This window comes from Balaenoptera physalus (genome assembly GCF_965194825.1).
Source record: "Balaenoptera physalus genome assembly, chromosome: 8".
NCBI classification, from domain to species: domain Eukaryota; kingdom Metazoa; phylum Chordata; class Mammalia; order Artiodactyla; family Balaenopteridae; genus Balaenoptera; species Balaenoptera physalus.
The window spans coordinates 55,508,957-55,532,919 of record NC_138887.1 but is presented as its reverse complement, the minus strand read 5'-3'; the positions used below and the strand labels follow the sequence as shown (position 1 = coordinate 55,532,919).

The window sequence follows — 23,963 nt, the reverse complement described above, 5'->3', positions numbered from 1 at the left end:
TCATATTGGGTAAGGGTCCATGCTACTCCAGTATAACCGCATCTCAACCTAATTACATCTATTAACTACACTATTTCCAAATAAGGTCACATCTTAGGTTTTCGGTAGGGGGGGTTAAGACTTGAACATTTGAATTTTGGGTGGACACAATTCAACCCATAATGCCAACATCTGGAGGAAGACATTGCAGGCAGATGAAAGAGTGAGTACAGATTGATAAACATTTTATGCAAGTTACATATTTAGCATGAATTTTCTGGAAAAAATTCAGTACTTAATTTATCATTAAACATGCATTTATTTATCAATTTTTTGACTTATTGATGCAAATTAGCAGCCTGATGGTTTTGTTCCTGCAGAGTATTGTAAAGGATAAGGTAAGGCTTCTTAGTGTGCCACGTGGCTGCCAGATGCCATTGTTAGACAGTCTCCCCACATCTCCTGCCTAGAAGGAATTAGCCATCCTTAGACACTGATTGTCTTAGCACACAGCATTTTACCAGCAAAGTAAAATGCATGCTGTGTACTATTCCTGAAAGGAGCTGTTAGTTGCATTCTTGTCTGAATAGGGCAGAGCAGGAGGAACAGAAACTATTATATATGGACATCTTTCATACTTAACTTTGTATTAAAGTGAGAACTCTCTTCACTGCACATCCACCTTTCACTTTATCACAAGAAGACCTGGCAAAAGCCAAAAGTACAAAACCGATGTCTATCAAACTTAATCCAGTACATTTTAATTCTGCAATTAATAATATTTTATTAAAAACGAAAAATCAGGGGCAAATATAAACAGGGCTATGGCACCAATATTTTTTGATCACGCTTCCTTTTTTTTTTAAGTTATTTATTTAACATCTTTATTGGAGTATAATTCCTTTACAGTGTTGTGTTAGTTTCTGTTGTACAACAAAGTGAATCAGCTATATGTACACATATATCCCCATATCCCCTCCCTCTTGCTTCTCCCTCCCACCCTCCTTATCCCATCCCTCTAGGTGGTCACAAAGCACTGAGCTGATCTCCCTGTGCTATGCAGCTGCTTCCCACTAGCTATCTATTTTACATTTGGTAGTGTATATATGTCCATGCCACTCTCTCACTTCATCCCAGCTTACCCTTCCCCCTCCCCGTGTCCTCAAGTCTATTCTCTACATCTGCGTCTTTATTCCTGTCCTGCCCCTAGGTTCATCAGAACCTTTTTTTTTTTCTTTTTTAGATTCTATATATATGTGTTAGCATATGGTATTTGTTTTTCTGACTCACTGCACTCTGTATGACAGACTCTAGGTCCATCCACCTCACTACAAATAACGCAATTTCATTTCTTTTTATGGCTGAGTAATATTCCATTGTATATATGTGCCACCTCTTCTTTATCCATTCGTCTGTTGATGGACACTTAGGTTGCTTCCATGTCCATGAACATTGTGGTATAATACTCTTTTTGAATTATGGTTTTCTCAGGGTATATGCCCAGTAGGGATCATGTTTCCTTTGCCTGCTAGACTTCTGTCCTCTCCCCATCTCATTGACGCTTACCTAGGCTTTAAACTTTCAGGGTTTTTTTCAGGTTTGTGAGGATATGCAAAATAGTCTCATACTAAAGTATACTTTTCCTTGGATGGCATATCTAAATATCCATGTTTTTTTAATCATTATCACCCCATTCTTTTAATTAGCTATAGAAACAATATTCCCTTACATTGTACATCTCTCCTGCATATTTCTGAATCTCAAGGAGAGGGTCTAGAGAAGTTTTCTTTCACTCTAGATTGCTTATAGCTTCTGTAACTTATCAATAGTAGAACCTTGAACAATACAGACTCTCTGGTACCACTTGAATCTTACTAAATCAGAATTCCAATGTTCCTGCCAGCAATTTCTCAGTTTTAAGAAGATCCACGGGCAATCCTGATACATAAAGACAAAGGTTACTTCTTCCTGTTTTCTGTAATGTAAATCTATGCAAGTTAGGATTTTGGATTTATCGCTGTTAAAACTAAATGAGAACACACCTAGGGAATGAACTTATGATTGATGGATACTGCTGAGTCTGGAATGGCTGGAAAATCTGACTAAAGAGGTATGACACTTGCAGAATTCCAAAAAGCAGACACAACCCACAAGAGAAAACCATCAATGCTTGCTGATTTGCTTTTTTTGCTAATGACTTTTTCCAGTTGAGTTTTTGGTGAGGGAGAAGTTATCTGTTATGCTATTGAGAAGAAAAGGCAGCAGACTGGAGCAAGTTCTGAAAAAATACCCCAGTAACAGATAGAACATTGTTAAATCTATTTTCCTTGAGGTAGGCTTAAGATGGGGCCTGACACCTTCCATAGTGCTGCTGAAAATAGTGACATGAAAAATGTTTTAAGATTCTGAAAGCCAAACTACCTCTGTGTTTTCTGTCTTTCCTTGGGATTCTGGAAGCTACAAATGTAAAAATATAGAGGAGAGGGCATAAAAAAAGGGAACTCACTTTCTAACTACTGTTGCTCTCCCTAATAAATCACATTGTGTTCATCATACTGTATACCATATCTTAAAGAATTCCACTCAATGGTTCTATTGCAGAACGTACACTGAATAATTGAATCATATATGACCAGTAAAGTGAAATGTGAGAACCTCTGATAAACATTAATGCAAGCTGCTAATGTTAAATATAACAAAGGTTCATGTACTTTGGTGATCAATTGAACTTCAGATACTCAAGGACAGATCCACATATTGCTGAATATCATGGCCATGAGATGATTAGATTAAGTTTAACCAAAATAACTAGAAAGAACAAGATAAAGGGGAAGTAAATGACACAACAAATAGAGCTAGAGTAATGGGCAATTTTATCAAATCAAATCAAGTACAGGAATGGACTTCTTTTAGACATATGGCAATCCTATAAAATAACCTGGGGCCTTATCACTTTCAGAAAGATCATATGTTCTGTACTCATGCACCTAGTCAACTAATCCATCCTGTAACCAAACTACTTTTTCTCCGAACTTTGTTTTGTACCTTGGAGCATCGAATTGAATAGGAAGTTCTCTGAACTTAAACTCCTGAGCCTGTATTCCAAAGTTTTGTCTTGGGTATCTGATATCATGTAAAGGAGAAACATGGCCTTCAATGTCAGAACTCAGAGGTTTTAAATTTTCTTCTGACAATCGATTAAGCATGATAGGTCTGAGCACGTTTTTTAACCTCTCTCAGCCTCAGAATTCTCTTCTGTAAAATGGTATCAACAGCACTTAATTCCCAGGATTTTAGAGAGTAAAGGAAAGAACGCTAATCGAGTATTACTCAATAAACAAATGTCTTCCCTCTCTCTAGCCTTCCTTATGGTAGATTATCAAACATGAGAATATTCATAATCATTTCAAAGTCAGTTGACATCTCTCCAATACAAATGCTAAGTAATTGATGAGCCCTATTTTTAGTGCTGTTCTCTTGAGAGAATGAGAGAGAGAGAGAGACGTAAAGTGCTTCCAGTCAAGAGTAAGCATAAATTACATGGCATCACTCAAGATTAATTTAAAACATTAATAATAGTTATATGATCTGTCATCATGTATTAGTGCTGGACAAGAGAAAACTTGACTGGAAAATTAACAAGGTTGAAGGTGAAGAAAAAAGTGTCCTGATTAACACACACAGGCCTTGGGAATACTACCTATCTGGGAATCACTTCTACTTTCAAAGGCCTGAAAATTCCTAGCTTAAAAATGTCTGCATTTCTAAAAAAAAAAATAATAATTTATAATCATAGTGAGAGTAACTAAGAGAGAAAAGAAAATGGATTAATTTGAGTTGACTAAAAGAAAACTAAACTTCAGCATAAAAATATCTTTTATCAATTTTGAATTCTTTATTTCCATTATTAAGCTCATTCCTAGACCACTCCTATAAATTCATATATATTCAAGCATATAGACATGTTTCTACATGACTCATGGGGAAACCAATAAACTGTCCTAACACATTAAAAATCTACTTACAGATTTGTGGAAGCTCTCTTTTCTTTGCTGTTCTTGAAGGCTGTAACCTATAGATTGAAGGGCTTTAGGATGTAGAATATGGGTATTCAGAGTTTTTATGCTATAAAATTAGCAATTTCAAGCCAACAGAGGTTTCCCTGCTTTAATACGATTCTAAATATGCAACGCCCAGCAAGAACTCCTGGTAAGGGAGAAGAATAGGGACTAATATCTGTTATGGGTTCAAGTATTTGCTCTAGCTCTGTGTTAAATTAAGAAGTAAAAAAAGATGAATGAAGCAAAGCCAATTCCCTACTTCTGACGCTTGAGATATAATTTGTTAATTTTTTCCATCATGCAAAATTTAATATTTCTCTGCTTTTCCAGTTTGCAAAATAAATGTGCTTCAGTTTTGCATCATGAGTCCACACAGACACCTGCAGTTTGATTCTTTTTACTAGTTCCACAACTTTTCTCTGTTCAAAGGTTAGAAAACACATATTAAAAATAAGTCAACCAACTGATCAGTCTCTTTAAACCAGCAATGAATATAGGCAAAGCTCAGTGAAGGACAGTATTAACTGTTTTAGTGCTTATAACTTTGGTTACTTAAATTGTAACTTTAAATCTAAGAAATACTGGAAGAAGGAAAGAAAAAAATTCCAATTGTTTTCAGACCTTCCCCCTTTGAACCATTTCCTGCTTATCTCTGTCAGTTCCCTCCTAATGAAATACTTGGCAGGTTTTTACAATCCCAATGAATAATATACACATAATGCTTGGGCAATTTTATTTAGAGTCTTTTAACATGATTGTGACAATTTAAAATAGCACAGAAATACCGCACACTCCTCAATCTGCCAAAACAAACTGACCAAACATGTTAGACATATGTATCACAAATTAATCTATGGAATAAATGAATTCTGACGAATTCTGGTGATTTTCATTTCAGTGATGTCATTTTCCGTAATGTTACTCCTTAGGTTATATGGCTTTCAAAGGTAAACCTAGCCTTAGGCAGACAACTCATGTAATACATTTTTATGACAACAAATGTGTATCCAAGCACAATTTTAGCAGACAGCAAATGAAAAGTTGTCTAAACAATGCTAATAAAATCTTCATTCTTTTTACTGTTTTGAAGTTTTATCCCTTCTTCTCATACTCATTGGCTTAGATGTTACCAGTGGATGTAACATCATTCTATTTGAAATCATTGTCTTTCAACCCTAGCAATAAAGTAACTGCAGCTGACTTTAATTTTAATAGAGGATAATAAATGCGGAAAGGAAGCGAGAGTAGATAAATGTATTTACCTCACATTAGAGAAATAGTTCATATAATCATTATATAAGATAGTTATATTTCCATAGGCAGTAGTAATATATTATGGTTGTGGACAAATGATTAAAACAAGAGAATTGTGTACAAACGTTTAGTCATTTCCAAGGGTCTGAGACAAGTTGTTTCATGCTTCTTACTCCCCAGAAAGCAATGCAGATGGAAAAAAAAATCTAAAGAAATAAAATACAGAGAGGAAGAACAATTAAAATTGATTCAATACTTCTGTTCAATTGAGTTAGAAATACCTTTCTAGGGGAAAATGAATATACATATTTTAAGCAATTAAATTATTCAAATTGAATCTAGCAGTTGTTCACTGATAGAATTTAGCCAACCCAGCTTAAAACATGTTATGTGAAGAGCAGGAGTAAAAAGTTTTGTTTCTGTGGCTTTTAAAATAAAATATCCTCACAAATCTGGGTCATTTCTAGGGATAGGGCTATGTAAATTAGACAGTGAATGAAACAGAACTGTCTTCCGGCTTTTGGATACATTGCATGTTGTTTGTATTGTACTAAACAATCTCATTATTTATATAGTTTAAGAAGCCTTTGGAAAAGGAGAAATAAAAACAGTATTAAGGAATCATTTCTCTCTGAGGCAATGTGATCTACCATATTATGAACTTCACCCAACATGAATTAAATTCTAAACACTGCTGACTTAACTACTTAGTCTTTTGATCCTACCAGGTATAAAACGGTAACTGCAAAATTCTCTTTAAAACTGAAGACATACTAAATCATAATAAGCAATCATAAGAGTTCATTGAGTTTACCCCTTCGCTTTCAAGTAACACCACACATTCCCAATAAATCACCAAAATTTAACCAAGTAAAAGTGTTGACTTCTTATGATCCTAGCAAGAACGATAATACAGCCATCCTCAGGAAGAATTAACCAGTTGCAGAAATTTTCATTGTGTGTCATCTAAATGCCATAATGACCTAAATGCACACAACTTCTGCTCTTCTTGAGGTAAAATCTAGGCACTGGTCACAGTCCTTACACCTCAGAGCTTTCCAAAGTCAACCCTTACCCTTTACGTATGCACTAAAATTAAGCTGTAGGATTTCTTTTATGATCTCCATTTTATGTGTTATTAGAGTGATGATGAAAAATGCCTAAACAGCTGGGGATATGGGGAAAGCTGTGAAAGGGATTCTCCATATTTTTTTTTATTGTGCAAACTTCTTCGTCAAATGATTAAAATATGACCACTTGCCTCTCCCCAGAAAGATCACAATTACTGAAAGATCCATTAAAATGTACAAAGAGACATAGTTAAGTAATAAGATGAAGGCATGGGGAACATTCTGGGGTGATGGACTAAAGTGAAGCCAAGGCCATTAACTGAGGCCAGTCATTCATTCACAGAAAATACCCTCAACTGCCATGAATTTGCTATTAAAGCCTGGATATGAAAATAACAACAACAACAAAATCCTCTTAAACCTGGATACTTCGATTAGATGGGTAGGTTGTTCAGTTTCATATGAACCTTCTTGTTCTTTCTAGAGAACCATTATCCTTCACATTAGCTAATCTGATAGTTTTATTCAAATCCATGTGTTACTTTCAGCCTATAACATCCACAATATAAAAAAAAAATACCAAAAATAAAATCAAAAGTTATTTTGAAGCAGGAGTCAAGAATAATATTAACATTCTGGAGTTGCCTCAGAAATCAAATGCAATATATTTAAAGGCTGGTTTTGATTTTGTTTCTTTTGACTGTACTTCAAGTAAAATGACCTCATGGGATTTCTCACGGGGTGCCAAAGTAATATCAAGATAAGGGAGTATTTGTGAAAGTTAGTAGATTGTGCAGTGAATTACATTTGTATATGAATATGGGTTAATGTTGGCAGAGGGATAGCTGAGAAGACAGCTTTCAAGTAGGACAGAGATGATAACTCTATGATATCGGGTTGAATAGTTTAATTTGGATCCATAATATTAATTGAGCAACTAACAGATGCTTTGTGCTGTGCAACGCACTGGTATCTGAAAAAATATTTGGCAGCAATTTTTATTGGTTTTCAATCTAGTGTCTAGGGTCACACGGATTATTTCATTGGTTGAAGTCTAGGGAGAATGAAACCTCTACAACTGTGTGTAAAATTTTGTATGTCATAATTCTCCTCGTCCCTACTCTCCACCCACTAGACTATCCATACTTTCATCTAGGATCTCTGAAATATTAAGAACCTCTGATCTAACAAAAGTGTGAAAAAGATTATAATTCAGTACCTGCCTTTGTTGTTAATTCACCACTTCACAACTAAATCTTTCCACTTTTGAAACTATAAATCCAGTTCTATTTCCTTAAGGACCCATCCCTAATTAAAACACAAAGATCTTATTACCTAAAATGCTTTTACCTTCTTACCAAAAAATGCAATGTTGCACAGTTTGTAGTTTTATTTTGTTTCTCTGTTTTTGGTTTTCTATTTTTTCAGGCCCCTATGTATTATCCCTCCAAATGGAGGAGAAAAGCTAACGAAGCAAAGGGGGCAGATTCACATGTAAGATTAATGCACAGTGAAACCCTTGCTTAGGCTGGGCATTGTCTTAGGTGCCTTTACTAGATTATAATGTTTTATTCTCATGGCAAACTTGCAGAATTGGTATCTAGTTTACTGGTGAGGCAGTGGGAACTCATAATTTATGTGGTTTACCAAGCAGTCACAAAACTACTAAATATCAGAGCTTGTATGATGTTTTTTGTTTACTTAATGCCCCCCAGAAAATCAAACTACACATCCTGGGAAGTTAGTTCAGTGAATATGAACATCAATAGTGAATTCATTTTCTCTTTTTTAGTAATCACTGTACTTTTTTGCCACTAACTACTAGGTTTCTAAGACCTTTTCACAATCAATATTTTAAGCATAAAGTGGATTTTTTTATATATAATGAAATCCAGATTGGCACAGGATAATAGAAATTAAATGAAATGAATATGTTCTTCTCAAAATATGCATGGCCCTGAAATAGACACCCAGTTTTATTAGAAAATAGTTAAATAGGAAAACACAGATTTGCTTTTATATTTTTGAATGTGTGTATATACTTATAATAGATCTAAACATACATTTCATATATAATTTTAAGCTGGAAAACTACTTAACATGGACTCAATATGATCACTTGATTATTATAGTCATTTCATTTTAAATTTTCCCTTGTCCAATCTTTCTCTTGATTTTTGTATTAGGCTGTTCATTTTAGTTCTCCATAGCTGATCAGATTAAAAGTGTCATTTGAGATAATTGCTCATTAACATATTTCTCAATCAACTATTTGTACAATGAAGGCAGGAGAATTACTACTTAGGCCAGTGTAAGACTACATGGCAACCACAGCACTTTTTCTTTGCAATATTCTTCCCTAATCTGTAGATATGATGCTTCCAGATACGTACAAACTCAATGAACACTTATTTTATAATAGGTCTGGGCAAGTCCCATGATTTTAACAGCTGGATTCAAAATATGAAACAGAGGAAGTTCACTTTTGGTGTCAAGCCCTCCCTGTGTAACACATCATTAGTGGCCCTTGTCTTCAGGCTATTTCCTTGACTTCCCAGGGCCCTCCACTCTGATACCTGAACTTTGGCCTGTACAGATGCTCTCCACATTTTCTCCGCCCCTTTCCCAAAAGTTCACCAATTGGCAGGTGGCTAATCTGAGCCATTAATCCATAATAAAATGTCAGCGGGAACTGACGTGTCATTCAGCTGCTCCTCCCCGTTAGGTCTGTGTTTTTAGAGGCCTTATTAAAAATGGAGCAAATCAGGCATCTAATCCTTTTTTTTTAACTTTTTAAAATTGAAATAGTTAATTTACAATGTTGTATTAGTTTCAAGTGTACAGCAAAGTGATTCAGTTATACATACATATATACATATATATCTATGCTTTTTCAGATTCTTTTCCATTATAGTTATTACAATATATTGAGTATAGTTCCCTGTGCTATACAGTTGGTCCTTGTTGGTTATCTATTTTACATAGAGAAGTATGTATATGTTAATCCCAAACTCCTAATTTATCTCTCATCCCTCCCCTGCTATCCCCTTTGGTAACCATAAGTTTGTTTTCTATGTCTGTGAGTCTATTTCTGTTTCATAAATAAGTTCATTTGTGTCATCTTTTTAGATTCCACATATAAGTGATATCATATGATATTTTGTCTTTGTCTGGCTTACTTCACTTAATATGATAATCTTTAGGTCCATCCATGTTGCTGCAAATGGTATTATTTCACTCTTTTTCATGGCAGAGTAACATTGCATTATATATCTATATATATAGATATCTATATATATATATCACATCTCCTTTATCTATTAACCTGTCAATGGACATTTAGGTTGCTTCCATGTCTTGGCTATTGTAAATAGTGCTTCTGTGAACACTGGGGTGAATGTATCTTTTCAAACTAGAGTTTACTCCAGATATTTGCCTGAGAGTGGGATTGCTGGATCATATGGTAACTCTATTTTCAGTTTTTTAAAGAACCTCCATACTGTTCTCTATAGTGGCTGCACGAATTTACATTCCCACCAACAGTGCAGGAGGGTTCCCTTTTCTCCACAACCTCTCCAGCATTTCTTACTTGTAGACTTTTTAACGATAGCCATTCTCACTGGTGTGAGGTGATACCTCATTCTAGTTTTGATTTGCATTTCTCTAATAATTAGCGATGTTAAGCATCTTTTCATGTGCCTGTTGGCCATCTGTATGTCTTCTTTGGAGAAGTGTCTATTTAGGCCTTCTGCCCATTTTTTGATTGGGTTGTTTGTTTTTTGATATTAAGTTATATGAGCTGTTTGTGTATTTTGGAAATTAATCCCTTGTCAGTCACATCGTTTGCAAATATTTTCTCCCACTCCATAGGTTGTCTTTTCGTTTTGTTTATGGACTCAATTTGCTGTGCAAAAACTTTTAAGTTTAATTAGGTCCCATTTGTTTATTTTTTTTGTTTGTTTCCACTACTCTAGGAAATGGATCCAAAAAAATATTGCTGTGATTTATGTCACAGACTGTTCTGCCTATCTTTTCCTCTAGGAGTTTTAAAGTATCTGGTCTTACATTTATGTCTTTAATCCATTTTGATTTTATTTTTGTATATGGTGTTAGAGACTGTTCTAATTTCATTCTTTTACATGTAGCTGTCTAATCTTCCCAGCACCACTTGTTGAAGAAACTGTCTTTTCTCCACTGTAGAGTCTTGCTTCCTTTGTTGTAAATTAATTGACCATAAGTACATGGGTTGATTTCTGGGCTTTCTATTCTGTTCCATTGATCTATATGTCCCATTTTGCCTAGTACCATACTGTTTTGATGACTGTAGCTTTGTAATACAATCTGAAGTCAGTACAGTACTGTCTGTACCAAACCTGCATGAAGCAAGTTTATAGGTGCCATTTCTCCAACTACACTTGCTCACTTCCTCTCTCTTTGTCACATTTTGGTAATTCTCACAAATTTCAAACTTTATTATTATATTTGTTATGGTGACCTGTGATCTTTGATGGTACTACCATAACTCGCTGAAGGCTTAGATGATAGTTAGCATTTTTAGCAATAAAGTATTTTTTAATTAAGGTATGTAAAAATTTTTTAGACATAATGCTATTGTACACTTAATAGACTGCGATATAGTGTAAACATAACTTATATGCAGTGGGAAACCAAAATATTTGTGTGACTCACTTTATTGTAATATTTCTTTACTATGGTGGTCTGGAACCAAATCCGCAGTATCTCCAAGGTAGGCTTGTACTCCATTGTGTACATTTTGAACCAAATTTAGACCTCCATGTTGATTTCCTAAAATTCTCCTGGAATGAATGTACCTATTCTGTATCACTAATAAATCATACCCCACCTATAAACTGAAAAGTATATATTTATTTAAAAATTCTTTCTCTGACATTGATAAGGTTCATAAAATATCAGTTAACTGGCTATTTAACACCAGTGTAACAACAACAACAGCAGCAATTTGTTTTAAGGGAAACACGTTAAATGTACAGAAGTTTTTACTGAATTATTTGGAGAAAAATAAAACCAATTCTTTGTTAAATATACATTTTTTTACATGCAATATTATAACATGGTTTATTAACTAAGCAACACCATAAATGTCTCTCAATGTCAACAGATGTACAGTGCAGTTTTCACCAAATGGTGCATAGTATTCCATCTAAAGAATAACCTATATTTATCCAATGCTGTACTGTTGAACACTTGAGTCATTTCAGAATCATGTTTTTGCTATTAGAAATGGTGCGGTGCATTTACAACAACATGGAAGGACCTAGAGACTGTCATACTGAGTGAAGCAAGCCAGACACAGAAAGACAAATATCACATGATATTGCTTATATGTGGAATCTAAAAAAACCGGTACAAATGAACTTATTTACAAAACAGAAGTAGAGTCAAGGATGTAGAAAACAAACTTATGGTTACCAGGGTATAAAGGGGGGGAGGGATAAATTGGGAGACTGGGATTCACATATACACACTGCCATATATAAAATAGACAACTAATAAGAACCTGCCGTGTAACACAGGGAACTCTACTCAATACTCCGTAATGGCCTATATGGAAAAAAAATCCAAAAAAAAAAAAAAAAGAAAAAGAGTGGGTTTATGTATATGTATAACTGATTCACCCTGCTGTACACCTGAAACTAACACAATATTGTAAATCAATCACACCCCAACAAAAATTAAAAAAAAAAAAAAAAGAAATGGTGCCATGATGAAGTCACCCTGTGAGCAGTGTGTTTAGGGAGAAGAGGACAGGCAGGGACACAGTGGTCCTGATGACAAGGATGAAATGGAGCCCGAAGGACAAGAAAGAGCAACCAGAAAACAGAAGGTAGTAGAACGGTAGTGGAGAGCAGAAGGCAGGAGCAAGAGGGCAGCCTTCTGCTCCTGGCTCTGGTCCTTGGGGGCAGTTACTGATGAAGCTGTAGTGACAATGGAGGGGAGGTGATCTGGATGGCAGCACCCTGGGCACAGACAGCACTGCTCTCAGCAGTTCCAGCTCTGCTCGAGGTAGTGCCTCTTCAATGGATCTGGAACCAACTGCAGTAGTGTCTCACCACAGCCAGCACCGGCTTGTGAGCTGAGCGGCAGGGCACCCGCATCTTCTGATCTCTGGGTCTCACTGATGCGTCCCTTTTGGTCCTCCAGTCCCACTTCCTTCCATTTCCTCTTCCACCCCTTCCAATGCCTTTGAAACCAGTTCCTTGTATTAACATCTCACTGTTTGAAATACCTAGAGTGGTTTTGTTTTCCTAACTGGACCCTGTTTCAAACATTTTTTTTCTTTTCTTCTCACAACTTTTTTAAAAAAATTTTTTATCAGACAAGTATTTGACTAATATATTTTTTGTGAAAAAAAAAGATGAAGAAGGAGGACAAAAATAAAAATCTATTCAATCAAGTGATAGTAATATTTTATATGATAAAGAGTTTTATAATGTCAAAATGTTTGATGTGGATTAATGGTGTCAGTATAAAACAGATATAGGTATAAGGTACATGTAGCTCCTGCTATGTCATTTGAATATTAAGGCTGAAAAATGATTTCCTTGACTACTGACAGCCTTAGTGCAATATAATCCACTATTTTTTTTTTTGAGGGGGAGATGTCTTTTATATTTATTGATTGATTTTTTAACATCTCCATTGGAGTATAATTGCTTCACAATGGTGTGCTAGCTTCTGCTTTATAACAAAGTGAATCAGCCACACATATACACACATCCCAATATCTCCTCCTTCTTGCATCTCCCTCCCACACTCCCTATCCCACCCCTCTAGGTGGTCACAAAGCACAGAGCTGATCTCCCTGTGCTATGCAGCTAATTCCCACTAGCTATCTATTTTACATTTGGTAGTGTATATAAGTCCATGCCACTCTCTCACTTCGTCCCAGCTTACCCTTCCCCCTCCCTGTGTCCTCAAGTCCATTCTCTATGTCTGTGTCTCTATTCCTGTCCTGTCCCTAGGTTCTTCAGAACCATTTTCTCTTTTAGATCCATATATACGTGTTAGCATACAGTATTTGCTTTTCTCCCTCTGACTCACTTCACGCTGCATGACAGACTCTAGGTCAATCCACTTCACTACAAATAACTCAATTTCATTTCTTTTTATGGCTGAGTAATATGCCATTGTATATATGTGCCACATCTTCTTTATCCATTCATCTGTCAATGGACACTTAGGTTGCTTGCATGTCCTGGCTATCGTAAATAGTGCTGCGATGAACATTTTGGTACATGACTCTTTTTGAATTATGGTTTTCTCAGGGTATATGTCCAGTAGTGGGATTGCGGGGTCGTATGGTAATTCTATTGTTAGTTTTTTAAGGAAACTCCATACTATTCTCCATAGTGGCTGTATCAATTTACATTCCCACCAACAGTGCAAGAGTGTTCCCCTTTCTCCACACCCTCTCCAGCATTTATTGTTTCTAGATTTTTGGATTATGGCCATTCTGACTGGACTGAGGTGATACCTCATTGTAGTTTTGATTTGCATTTCTCTAATGATGAATGATGTTGAGCATCCTTTCATGTGTTTGTTGGCAATCTGTATATCTTCTTTGGAGAAATGTCTATTTAGGTCTTCTGCCCATTTGTGGATTGGGTTGTTTGTTTTTTTGTTATTGAGCTGCATGAGCTGCTGGTAAATTTTGGAGATTAATCCGTTGTCAGTTGCTTCATTTGCAAATATTTTCTCCCATTCTGAGGGTTGTCTTTTCATCTCATTTATGGTTTCCTTTGCTGTGCAAAAGCTTTTAAGTTTCATTAGGTCCCATTTGTTTATTTTTGTTTTTATTTCCATTTCTCTAGGAGCTGGGTCAAAAAGGATCTTGCTGTGATCTATGTCATAGAGCGTTCTGCCTGTTTTCCTCTGAGAGTTTTATAGTGTCTCGCCTTACATTTAGGTCTTTAATCCATTTTGAGTTTATTTTTGTGTATGGTGTTAGGGAGTGTTCTGATTGCATTCTTTTACATGTAGCTGTCTAGTTTTCCCAGCACCACTTATTGAAGAGGCTGTCTTTTCTCCACTGTATATCCTTGCCTCCTTTGTCATAGATTAGTAGACCATAGGTGTATGGGTTTATCTCTGGGCTTTCTATCCTGTTCCATTGTCCTATATTTCTGTTTTTGTGCCACTACCATACTGTCTTGATTACTGTAGCTTTGTAGTATAGTCTGAAGTCAGGGAGCCTGATTCCTCCAGCTCTGTTTTTCTTTCTCAAGATTGTTTTCGCTATTCAGGGTCTGTTGTGTTTCCATTCAAATTGTGAAATTTTTTGTTCTAGTTCTGTGAAAAATGCCATTGGTAGTTTGATAGGGATTGTGTTGAATCTGTAGATTGCTTTGGGTAGTATAGTCATTTTCACAATGTTGATTCTTCCAATCCAAGAATGTACTATATCTCTCCATCTGTTTTTATCATCTTTAATTTCTTTCATCAGTGTCTTATAGTTTTCTGCATACAGTTCTTTTGTCTCCTTAGGTAGGTTTATACCTACGTATTTTATTCTTTTCGTTGCAGTGGAAAATGGGAGTGTTTTGTTAATTTCTGTTTCACATTTTTCATCATTAGTGTATAGGAATGCTAGAGATTTCTGTGCATTAATTTTGTATTCCGCTACTTTACCAAACTCATTGATTAGCTCTAGTAGTTTTCTGGTAGCATCTTTAGGGTTCTCTACCTATAGTATCATGTCATCTGCAAACAGTGACAGATTTACTTCTTCTTTTCCAATTTGGATTCCTTTTATTTCTTTTTCTTCTCTGATTGCTGTGGCTAAAACTTCCAAAACTATGTTAAATAACAGTGGTAACAGTGGACAACCTTGTCTTGTTCCTGATCTTAGAGGAAATGGTTTCAGTTTTTCACCATTGAGAACGATGTTGGCTGTGGGTTTGTCACATATGGCCTTTATTTTGTTGAGGTAGGTTACCTCTATGTCTACTTTCTGGAGAGTTTTTATCATAAATGGGTGTTGAATTTTGTCGAAAGCTTTTTCTGCATCTACTGAGGTGATCATATGGTTTTTCTCTTTCTATTTCTTAATATGGTTTATCACATTGATTGATTTGCATATATTGAAGAATCCTTGCATTCCTGGGATAAATCCCACTTGATCATGGTGTATGATCCTTTTAATGTGCTGTTGTATTCTGTTTGCTAGTATTTTGTTGAGCATTTTTGCATCTATGTTCATCAGTGATACTGGCCTTTAGTTTTCCTTCTTTGTGACATCTTTTTCTGGTTTTGGTATCAGGGTGATGGTGGCCTCGTAGAATGAGTTTGGGAGTGTTCCTCCCTCTGCTATATTTTGGAAGCGTTTGAGAAGGATAGGTGTTAGCTCTTCTCTAAATGTTTGATAGACTTCTCCTGTGAAGCCATCTGGTCCAGGGCTTTTTGGTTGTTCGAAGATTTTTAATCACAGTCTCAATTTCAGTGCCTGTGATTGGTCTGTTTATGTTTTCTCTTTCTTCCTGGTTCAGTCTTGGAAGGTTGTGCTTTTCTAAGAATTTGTCCATTTCTTCCCGGTTGTCCATTTTATTGGCATATAGTTGCTTCTGGTAATCTCTCATGATCCTTTGTATTTCTGCAGTGTCAGTTGTTACTTCTTCTTTTTCATTTCTAATTCTATTGATTTGAGTCTTCTCCCTTTTTTTCTTGATGAGTCTGGCTAATAGTTTACCAGTTTTGTTTATCTTCTCAAAGAGCCAGCTTTTAGTTTTATTGATCTTTGCTATCATTTCCTTCATTTCTTTTTCATTTATTTCTGATCTGATCTTTATGATTTCTTTCCTTTTGCTAACTTTGGGGTTTTCTTTTTCTTCTTTCTCTAATTGGTGTAAGGTTAGGTTGTTTATTTGAGATGTTTCTTGTTTCTTGAGGTAGGATTGTATTGCTATAAAGTTCCCTCTTAGAACTGCTTTTGCTGTATCCCATAGGTTTTGGGTCATTGTGTTTTCATTGTCATGTTTTCTAGGTATTTTTTGATTTCCTCTTTGATTTCTTCAGTGATCTCTTGGTTATTTAGTAGTGTATTGTTTAGCCTCCATGTGTTTGTATTTTTTACAGATTTTTTCCTGTAATTGATATCTAGTCTCATAGCGTTGTGGTCGGAAAAGGTACTTGATATGATTTCAATTTTCTTAAATTTACCAAGGCTTGATTTGTGACCCAAGATATGGTCTATCCCAGAGAATGTTTCATGAGCACTTGAGAAGAAGGTGTACTCTGTTGTTTTTGGATGGAATGTCCTATAAATATCAATTAAATCCATCTTGTTTAATGTATCATTTAAAGCTGTGTTTCCTTACTTATTTTCATTTTGGATGATCTGTCCATTGGTGAAAGTGGGGTGTTAAAGTCCCCTACTATGATTGTGTTACTGTCGATTTCCCCTTTTACAGCTGTTAGCATTTGCCTTATGTATTGAGGTGCCCCTATGTTGGGTGCATAAATACGTACAATTGTTTTATCTTCTTCTTGGATTGATCCCTTGATCATTATGTAGTGTCCTTCTTTGTCCTTTATAATAGTCTTTATTTTACAGTCTATTTTTTCTGATATGAGAATTGCTACTCCAGCTTTCTTTTGATTTCCATTTGCATGGAATATCTTTTTCCATCACCTCACTTTCAGTCTGTATGTGTCCCTAAGTCTGAAGTAGGTCTCTTGTAGACAGCATATATACGGGTCTTGTTTTTGTATCCATTCAGCCAGTCTATGTCTTTTGTTTGGAGCATTTAATCCATTTACATTTAAGTAATTCTTGATATGTATGTTCCTATTACCATTTTCTTAATTGTTTTGGGTATGTTTTTGTAGGTCTTTTCCTTCTATTGTGTTTCCTGCCTAGAGAAGTTCATCTACCATTTGTTGTAAAGCTGGTCTGGTGATGCTGAATTCTCTTAGCTTTTGCTTGTCTGTAAAGGTTTTAATTTCTCCATCGAATCTGAATGAGATCCTTGCTGGGTAATCTTGGTTGTAGGTTTTTCCCTTTCATCACTTTAAGTATATCCTGCCACTCCCTTCTGGCTTGCAGAGTTGCTACTGAATGGTCAGCTGTTAACCTTATGGGGATTCCCTTGTATGTCATTTGTTGTTTTTCCCTTGCTGCTTTTAATATTTTGTCTTTGTATTTAATTTTTGATAGTTTGATTAAGATGTGTCTTGGCATGTTTCTCCTTGGATTTAACCTGTATGGGACTCTCTGCACTTCCTGGACTTGATTGACTATTTCCTTACCCATATTAGGGAAGTTTTCAACTATAATCTCTTCAAATATTTTCTCAGTCCCTTTTTTTTTCTCTTCTTCTTCTGGGACCCCTATAATCTGAATGCTGTTGCATTTAATGTTGTCCCAGATGTCTCTGAGACTGTCCTCAATTCTTTTCATTCTTTTTTCTTTACTCTGCTCTGTGGGATTTATTTCCACTATTTTATCTCCCAGGTCACTTATCCATTCTTCTGCCTCAGTTATTCTGCTATTGATTCCTTCTAGAGAATTTTTAATTTCATTTACTGTGTTGTCCATCACTGTTTGTTTGCTCTTTAGTTCTTCTAGGTCCTTGTTAAACGTTTCTTGTATTTTCTCCATTCTATTTCCAAGATTTTGGATCATCTTTACTATCATTACTCTGAATTCTTTTTCAGGTAGACTGCCTATTTCCTCTTCATTTGTTTGGTCTGGTGGGTTTTTACCTTGCTCCTTCATCTGCTGTGTGTTTCTCTGTCTTCTCATTTTGTTTAACTTACTGTGTTTGGGGTCTCCTTTTCACAGGCTGCATGTTCGTAGTTCCCTTTGTTTTTGGTGTCTGCCCCCAGTGGCTAAGGTTGGTTCAGTGGGTTGTGTAGGCTTCCTGGTAGAGGGGACTGGTGCCTGTGTTCTGCTGGATGAAGCTGGATCTTGTCTTTCTGGTGGGCAGGACCACGTTCTGTGGTGTGTTTTGGGGTGTCTGTGACCTTAGTATGATTTTACGCAGCCTCTCTGCTAATAGGTGTGGTTGTTTTCCTGTCTTGCTAGTTGTTTGGCATAGGGTGTCCAGCACTGGAGCTTGCTGGTCGTTGAGTGGAGCTGGGTCTTAGCGTTGAGATGGAGATCTCTGGGAGGGCTTTTGCCATTTCATGTTACGTGGAGCCGGGAGGTCTCTGGTGGACCAATATCCTGAACTTGGCTCTCGTACCTCAGAGGCACAGGCCTGACACCCGGCCAGAGCACCAAGACCCTGTCAGCCACATGGTTCTTTTGGGAAGTCTGAGGTCTCCTGCCAGCGTTCAGTAGGTGTTCTGTAGGAGTTTTTCCACATGTAGATGTATTTGTGGGGAGAAAGGTGATCTCCACGTCTTACTCCTCCGCCATCTTGTAGGTGTCCTCTATACTTTTGAACATTATATTTTGTTTTTTTAAACATGATTACTGTCTGCTGTACAGATAAGAATTTAAGCAGAGATGAGCACTGAATTGCTACAAAATATCTCTACTTCCCATTAATGCAAGAGAAGAAATAAACACAAACAGAACTAGAGTAGAAATTGAAGCCATATGTATTGAAGGTCCTTCCGAAATGAAAACATTAGAATATATTAGTCAACAATAAATTTTTTCCCCTAGAATTTTGTAAGAATACAATTTGACAAATTCCAACTCATAACAAATTGAGAATTATTGATTTTACTTCCAGTATATTCTATATATGACCAAAATACTGAGTAATAAGCAGACAAATGAACAAAGGGCTTAAGAGAAATAGTTCCAGAAACTACTACTATTACTTGGAGGTCCTGTGTTCTCTGTCCTTATTTCTATACCCTATTCAAGGGCAGATATAATCACAGCTATGCTTAATATGTGGTCTTTTAAAGATTCAGTAATATTCATTTCTATTTAGACTTTAAATCAAACATTATAATTTTACATTAGTTTTAAAATGTATATTTATGTTCTTAACTAAGGAAAAACGTGAAAAGAAAGTTCACATGAATGCCCATGTACTAACAGTGGCTTATTTGAAAAGAATGTGTTTTCCTCAGCCATTAAACATCTTCTGAAATTAATGTTTAAACGAGAGCATACACTAAGCATACCACAATAATGTTTTTTTAACAAGAAAATAAACACAAAAGAAACATTAGAACAGAGTTTTAAAATAATTCAGCTGAACTCCAAAACCAGAAAAATCAGGTGTTTCATTATTTTACTACTCAGTGCCAAAGGACCAATATAATTTCAGTGACAAAGAAGCACTAAGTTAATCTAGATAACAAATGCAGAATCTTTATTGCAACCATTTCTTCAGTTCCCCAGAGATGATTACCTCCTATTATGTACAATAAGTTATTCACTTCTTCAAGTCTAAATTGCTCAAGAAAGTGTTTATCCTTTTCAGCAGTACTCCTATAGAATATCCCATTGTTCACCCAGATCACCTTTGAGATATCACAATGACATTTGAAAGCCATAATATTAGTAAGAAGATTAGAGATCACTTAGAGGTCTCTAAAACCTACCTACAATTCAGAGAATATACTTGAAGACAGTTGGCATGAATTAGCTACCGTGCATACAAACCCATCTGGTGGAAACCGAATAAACCATAATTAGCATAAAGTAAAAATAGATGCTACATTTCTCAAAAACATCTGTGGATATTTCCTCTCTGAATTCAAAGTTATGAATAAAGTGTCTTTATAGATAAATTACTTTAAATATTTCCAGTATTACCAACACTTATTCTATGGGTACGACCATCCAGTAACATGGATTTTTAAATTGCCTTTGATTACTTACTACATTCTTGCCTTTCCTTATATGCAATGATACATCTTCGATTTATACTGATTTCCTGGAAATTTTCTAAATATTTTAATACATATACTCTCAATATCCAGCCTTCTTTTTTCTCAGTTTTTTCCAGGTTAGTTTTGTTGTTGTTGTTAGTTGAAGTTTGTCAAAAGGACAGGTACAAAGAAATGCCCAACTTACCACATAGAGAAAAATTACAGAGACAACCAAAGTTGATGAGGCATGATTTATATCCAAAGTATGACCAGAATATGTGCCTTGTCAAAACTGAAGCCTAACTTTATATTTTTCTAATTGTCCAAGTTCTTAATGATAAGATTTTAGAAATTTTTCTTGAACTACAGGAGAGAAAACAATATGAAGACATGGAGAGAGAGTTATAATAAGGTCAAATTAATAAAGGTCCAAATATCACTTGTGAGAATGAATGTTTGGGTCAATGTTGACCATTCTTTTGGGAAAAATATCTTAGGAAATATATATTTTATGGAAAGAGTCTTTTTACACTCATAATCTTCCTCTTATATACTTATCATGGAGCCTCACATTCTTTATTTTTTATGAATGTGAGAAGGAAAAAAGAATCAGGGCAATGAAAAATTTTAAGGATAGTCTGTTTTAGTTTTTATAAAGTTAAGAATAAAACAAGAGTAGGAAAAATAACAAGGGACCCAATGAACATCACCTAGTTTGACTCTGTGCTGAGACATTTTTATGTATTAAAGTTAGCAATGGGTAAAACAGTAAAAATAACCCAACTCTTTGCCCTGTGTACTATGACTTTGCTTTCTTTTTAAGTGTAAGATAGTTCAGTGAATTTAAAAATTAATTGCTATTATAATTTTTGCTTTTATATTTCTGCAAACAAGTTCTGGCTACTAGAAATAAAATTTTATTTAGTTTTCCTGAGTATGCCTAACATTGGCATAAAATTGTTTCCCTCATATCCAGTATGTTTTGAAACTGAAGATTTTTGAATGAAATGTTGCTGGATTAATCATGGTCCTTAAGTGTCCTAACAGAACTCTCAGTAATGATAAAAAACATGATATTTCATCTAAAATTCAAAGTACCACACCTTTCTAATGCCCTTTTTCTGACTACTAAAATGTAAACCATTTACACTCTAAAACCAGAGCTTTGTTTCAACAGAAATTATCAAGAAAATTGTTCTGTTCTAATCCATCAAAATGCTATTCTCCTTGTAAATGAGTGGCAGTTCCTGCCAGATAATCCTACCACAATAGCATGTTGATTCTCAGGGTGTCCTACATAGCAATGCTCCTGGCATCTCTCTGACATAAATCACCAGCCCAGGTCTTGTCACATGAATAACAACTTTTAATACTTGATGTACAAAAATTTATATCTGGAAGAGAATATATTTACGTATGCAGAATACCATTCAAGACTGCTAATCCAGGACTTTTACCCTGCTGTTAAAAAAAATTCCTTGTACTTGCCTTGCCTTCTATCTAGGAAACAAAACAAGTCTCTTAAAAATGAGCTCAAAAAAAAAAGAGTTCATTTTTGGGGAAAAAATGCCATGTTTACAGAAATAATAGTCATGTCTGGTTTTTAAAACAGGACAGTATATCTTGGAAAGATATGTTTTGAAAAGATTCTTTTGTATTGTTTTTGCTTGTGTCAAAGGAATGATTACAGCCCCAGTAAATGGGAACCTCCCAGAGTAGGCTAAATAGAAGGCCAACAGCTCACATATGGCTTGCAGCTTGGGGGATTTCTCTCAATGTTCTGCCAGAGATGGGACTGCCCAAATGGTTTCTCGCGTAAGTCCTAAGTCATAAACTGCATCCTCCTAATCCAGCCATGCCAGAACTGGACCCAAGGGTATACAGAGTCTTGGCTGATGGGAAACAATGACTGCTTCCTAAGGAAGCCACAGCTGCTTTCCTGAGAGACACCCCAGATGTCTGAATTTTCCCGTACTTTCCATTTCTGACTACCTGTTCTGGCAACAGTTCCAACAAAGGGTGAGGCAGGCAGCAGGCACCCAGCTGTTTTCAATAAGCCTTGGCAATGTAGGTACTGATTACATAAACACTACAAACATTCAAAGAGCATATTTTCTAGCTTTTAAAGCTATAAAAAAGGTGTGAGCCTGTTCAAAAGCCCTACATCTCCTTTGCTCCAAATAGTGATAATGACGACACTGATGATGAGGATAAAAATAATAATGGCTTTAATTGTGAAAGCAAAGATTATTAAAGGAAACATGATAACATGAACTTCTAGGAAACAGCTCAATCTATACAGAGAAAATTGTAAAGATGTGAAATTTCCACATTACGGGGTCAATGTTCCTTTATGAAACAGCAAGGTCAAAATGTGTACTTAATTCACTTGATTTCTTATTTTTCCCACAACCCAGGCAAAAAACAATCAGATGTTGCATTATCCATTTGCTTTACAGCACATTTTCCTTTTCATTCACATATATTCAAAAATACTATTTTAAACTTTTAATATATCTAAAATATCCTGTAAAGTATATTAATGAAATATTACATAAGGTCCTCTTTATATTAATATCAGGTCTAGAAACCTAGAGAAGATGTTGATTTACATTTTAATTAAGATGAATTTTCCTGGCTTAAAATTAATAAGTAAATATATATATATATATATATATATATATATATATATATATCTCCACTCTTCGGATCTGAGAGTTGAAAACTGAAAGATTTAAGTAACTCACTCATGCCTATAGGTACATATACAGGTTTATTATTTTTTAATGGTTTCTATATTTTACATATTAGATCAAAATATATTTGAACATTGTAAGAAGTGAGTTGGAGCTTCAGTAATCTATATTTCTAGGTGACTATTCAATTTTCTGTACAACAAAGTGATGTCCCTCTCCCAAAGAACAGAATTGAATTCAATTTTTTACCTTAAGATTCTCATTTATTTTTATCTCAATAATTCACAAAAAATGATCTTTGGCCAGGTCAATTCTCTTCAGTATATCTATTATTTTTGCCGTAATTTTCTTTCTTCCAAGACCCAGTATATATTCTTTGATATGGATTTTAAATTAGACTCTTTCAAAGAACAAATGCTACTGAATAAAAGCAGCAGAGGGAATGTTTTTCAAATTGTTCTAGAAAAATAGTTTTGGACAAAGTGATCAATTGCTAATCCAAAAATTACGCTACTGACAGGAAATCTGAATATCATTGGTAAATTAGTGAAGGCTAAGAATGATAAACCACATACACATTACAATTAACTTGGGAGATAAAGTGACCTTAGTCAAATCAGAAGAACTCTGGAAAAGGAATAAGAAGATTAGGTTGTCCCAACTCAACACAAATTATTTTACCTCAGAGATTACTTAGAATTTCAGTTCCTGCCTCTATAAAATTGGAATAATAGTGTCTCTAATTTTCACAAGATTATGGTGAATATGGATTCAATTTTTTAAATTGTAAAGCTTTATAAAGATATAAGATAGATTACTAAAGTGTGTTAATTTTTGTGCTAAAAAGATTCAATAAATTAAAAGTGAAAACAGAGTGACAGATTAGGAGACAAAAATTATAAGTAGAATTTGGAACATGTGAGATTTTATAAATGCCAGCTCTGTGTCATGGATGGTCATAGTTAAAATGATACTTTTAAAACTGTGAATATATAATTATTGCTGGGAAAACATAATTCTCCTACAAAGTAAAGTAGGATTTTAGTGGGTAAGTACAATTATAGATTGATCATTGTTTGGAGAAT

The 23,963-nt window shown here is 35.1% G+C and overlaps 1 protein-coding gene across 2 annotated transcripts in view; it reads right to left on the bottom strand.

The window, feature by feature from the left end:
- Nucleotides 1-4,756: 4,756 nt before the first annotated feature.
- The window catches only part of AGMO (alkylglycerol monooxygenase), a 380,917-nt gene continuing 361,710 nt past the window's right edge, over nt 4,757-23,963 (bottom strand). For both annotated transcript variants that reach the window (XM_082472754.1, XM_082472755.1), the window contains one exon: nt 4,757-5,500. In XM_082472754.1, coding sequence (XP_082328880.1) covers nt 5,426-5,500 — 75 coding nt within the window. In that variant the 3' untranslated portion in view covers nt 4,757-5,425. The remainder of the gene's footprint in view (nt 5,501-23,963) is intronic.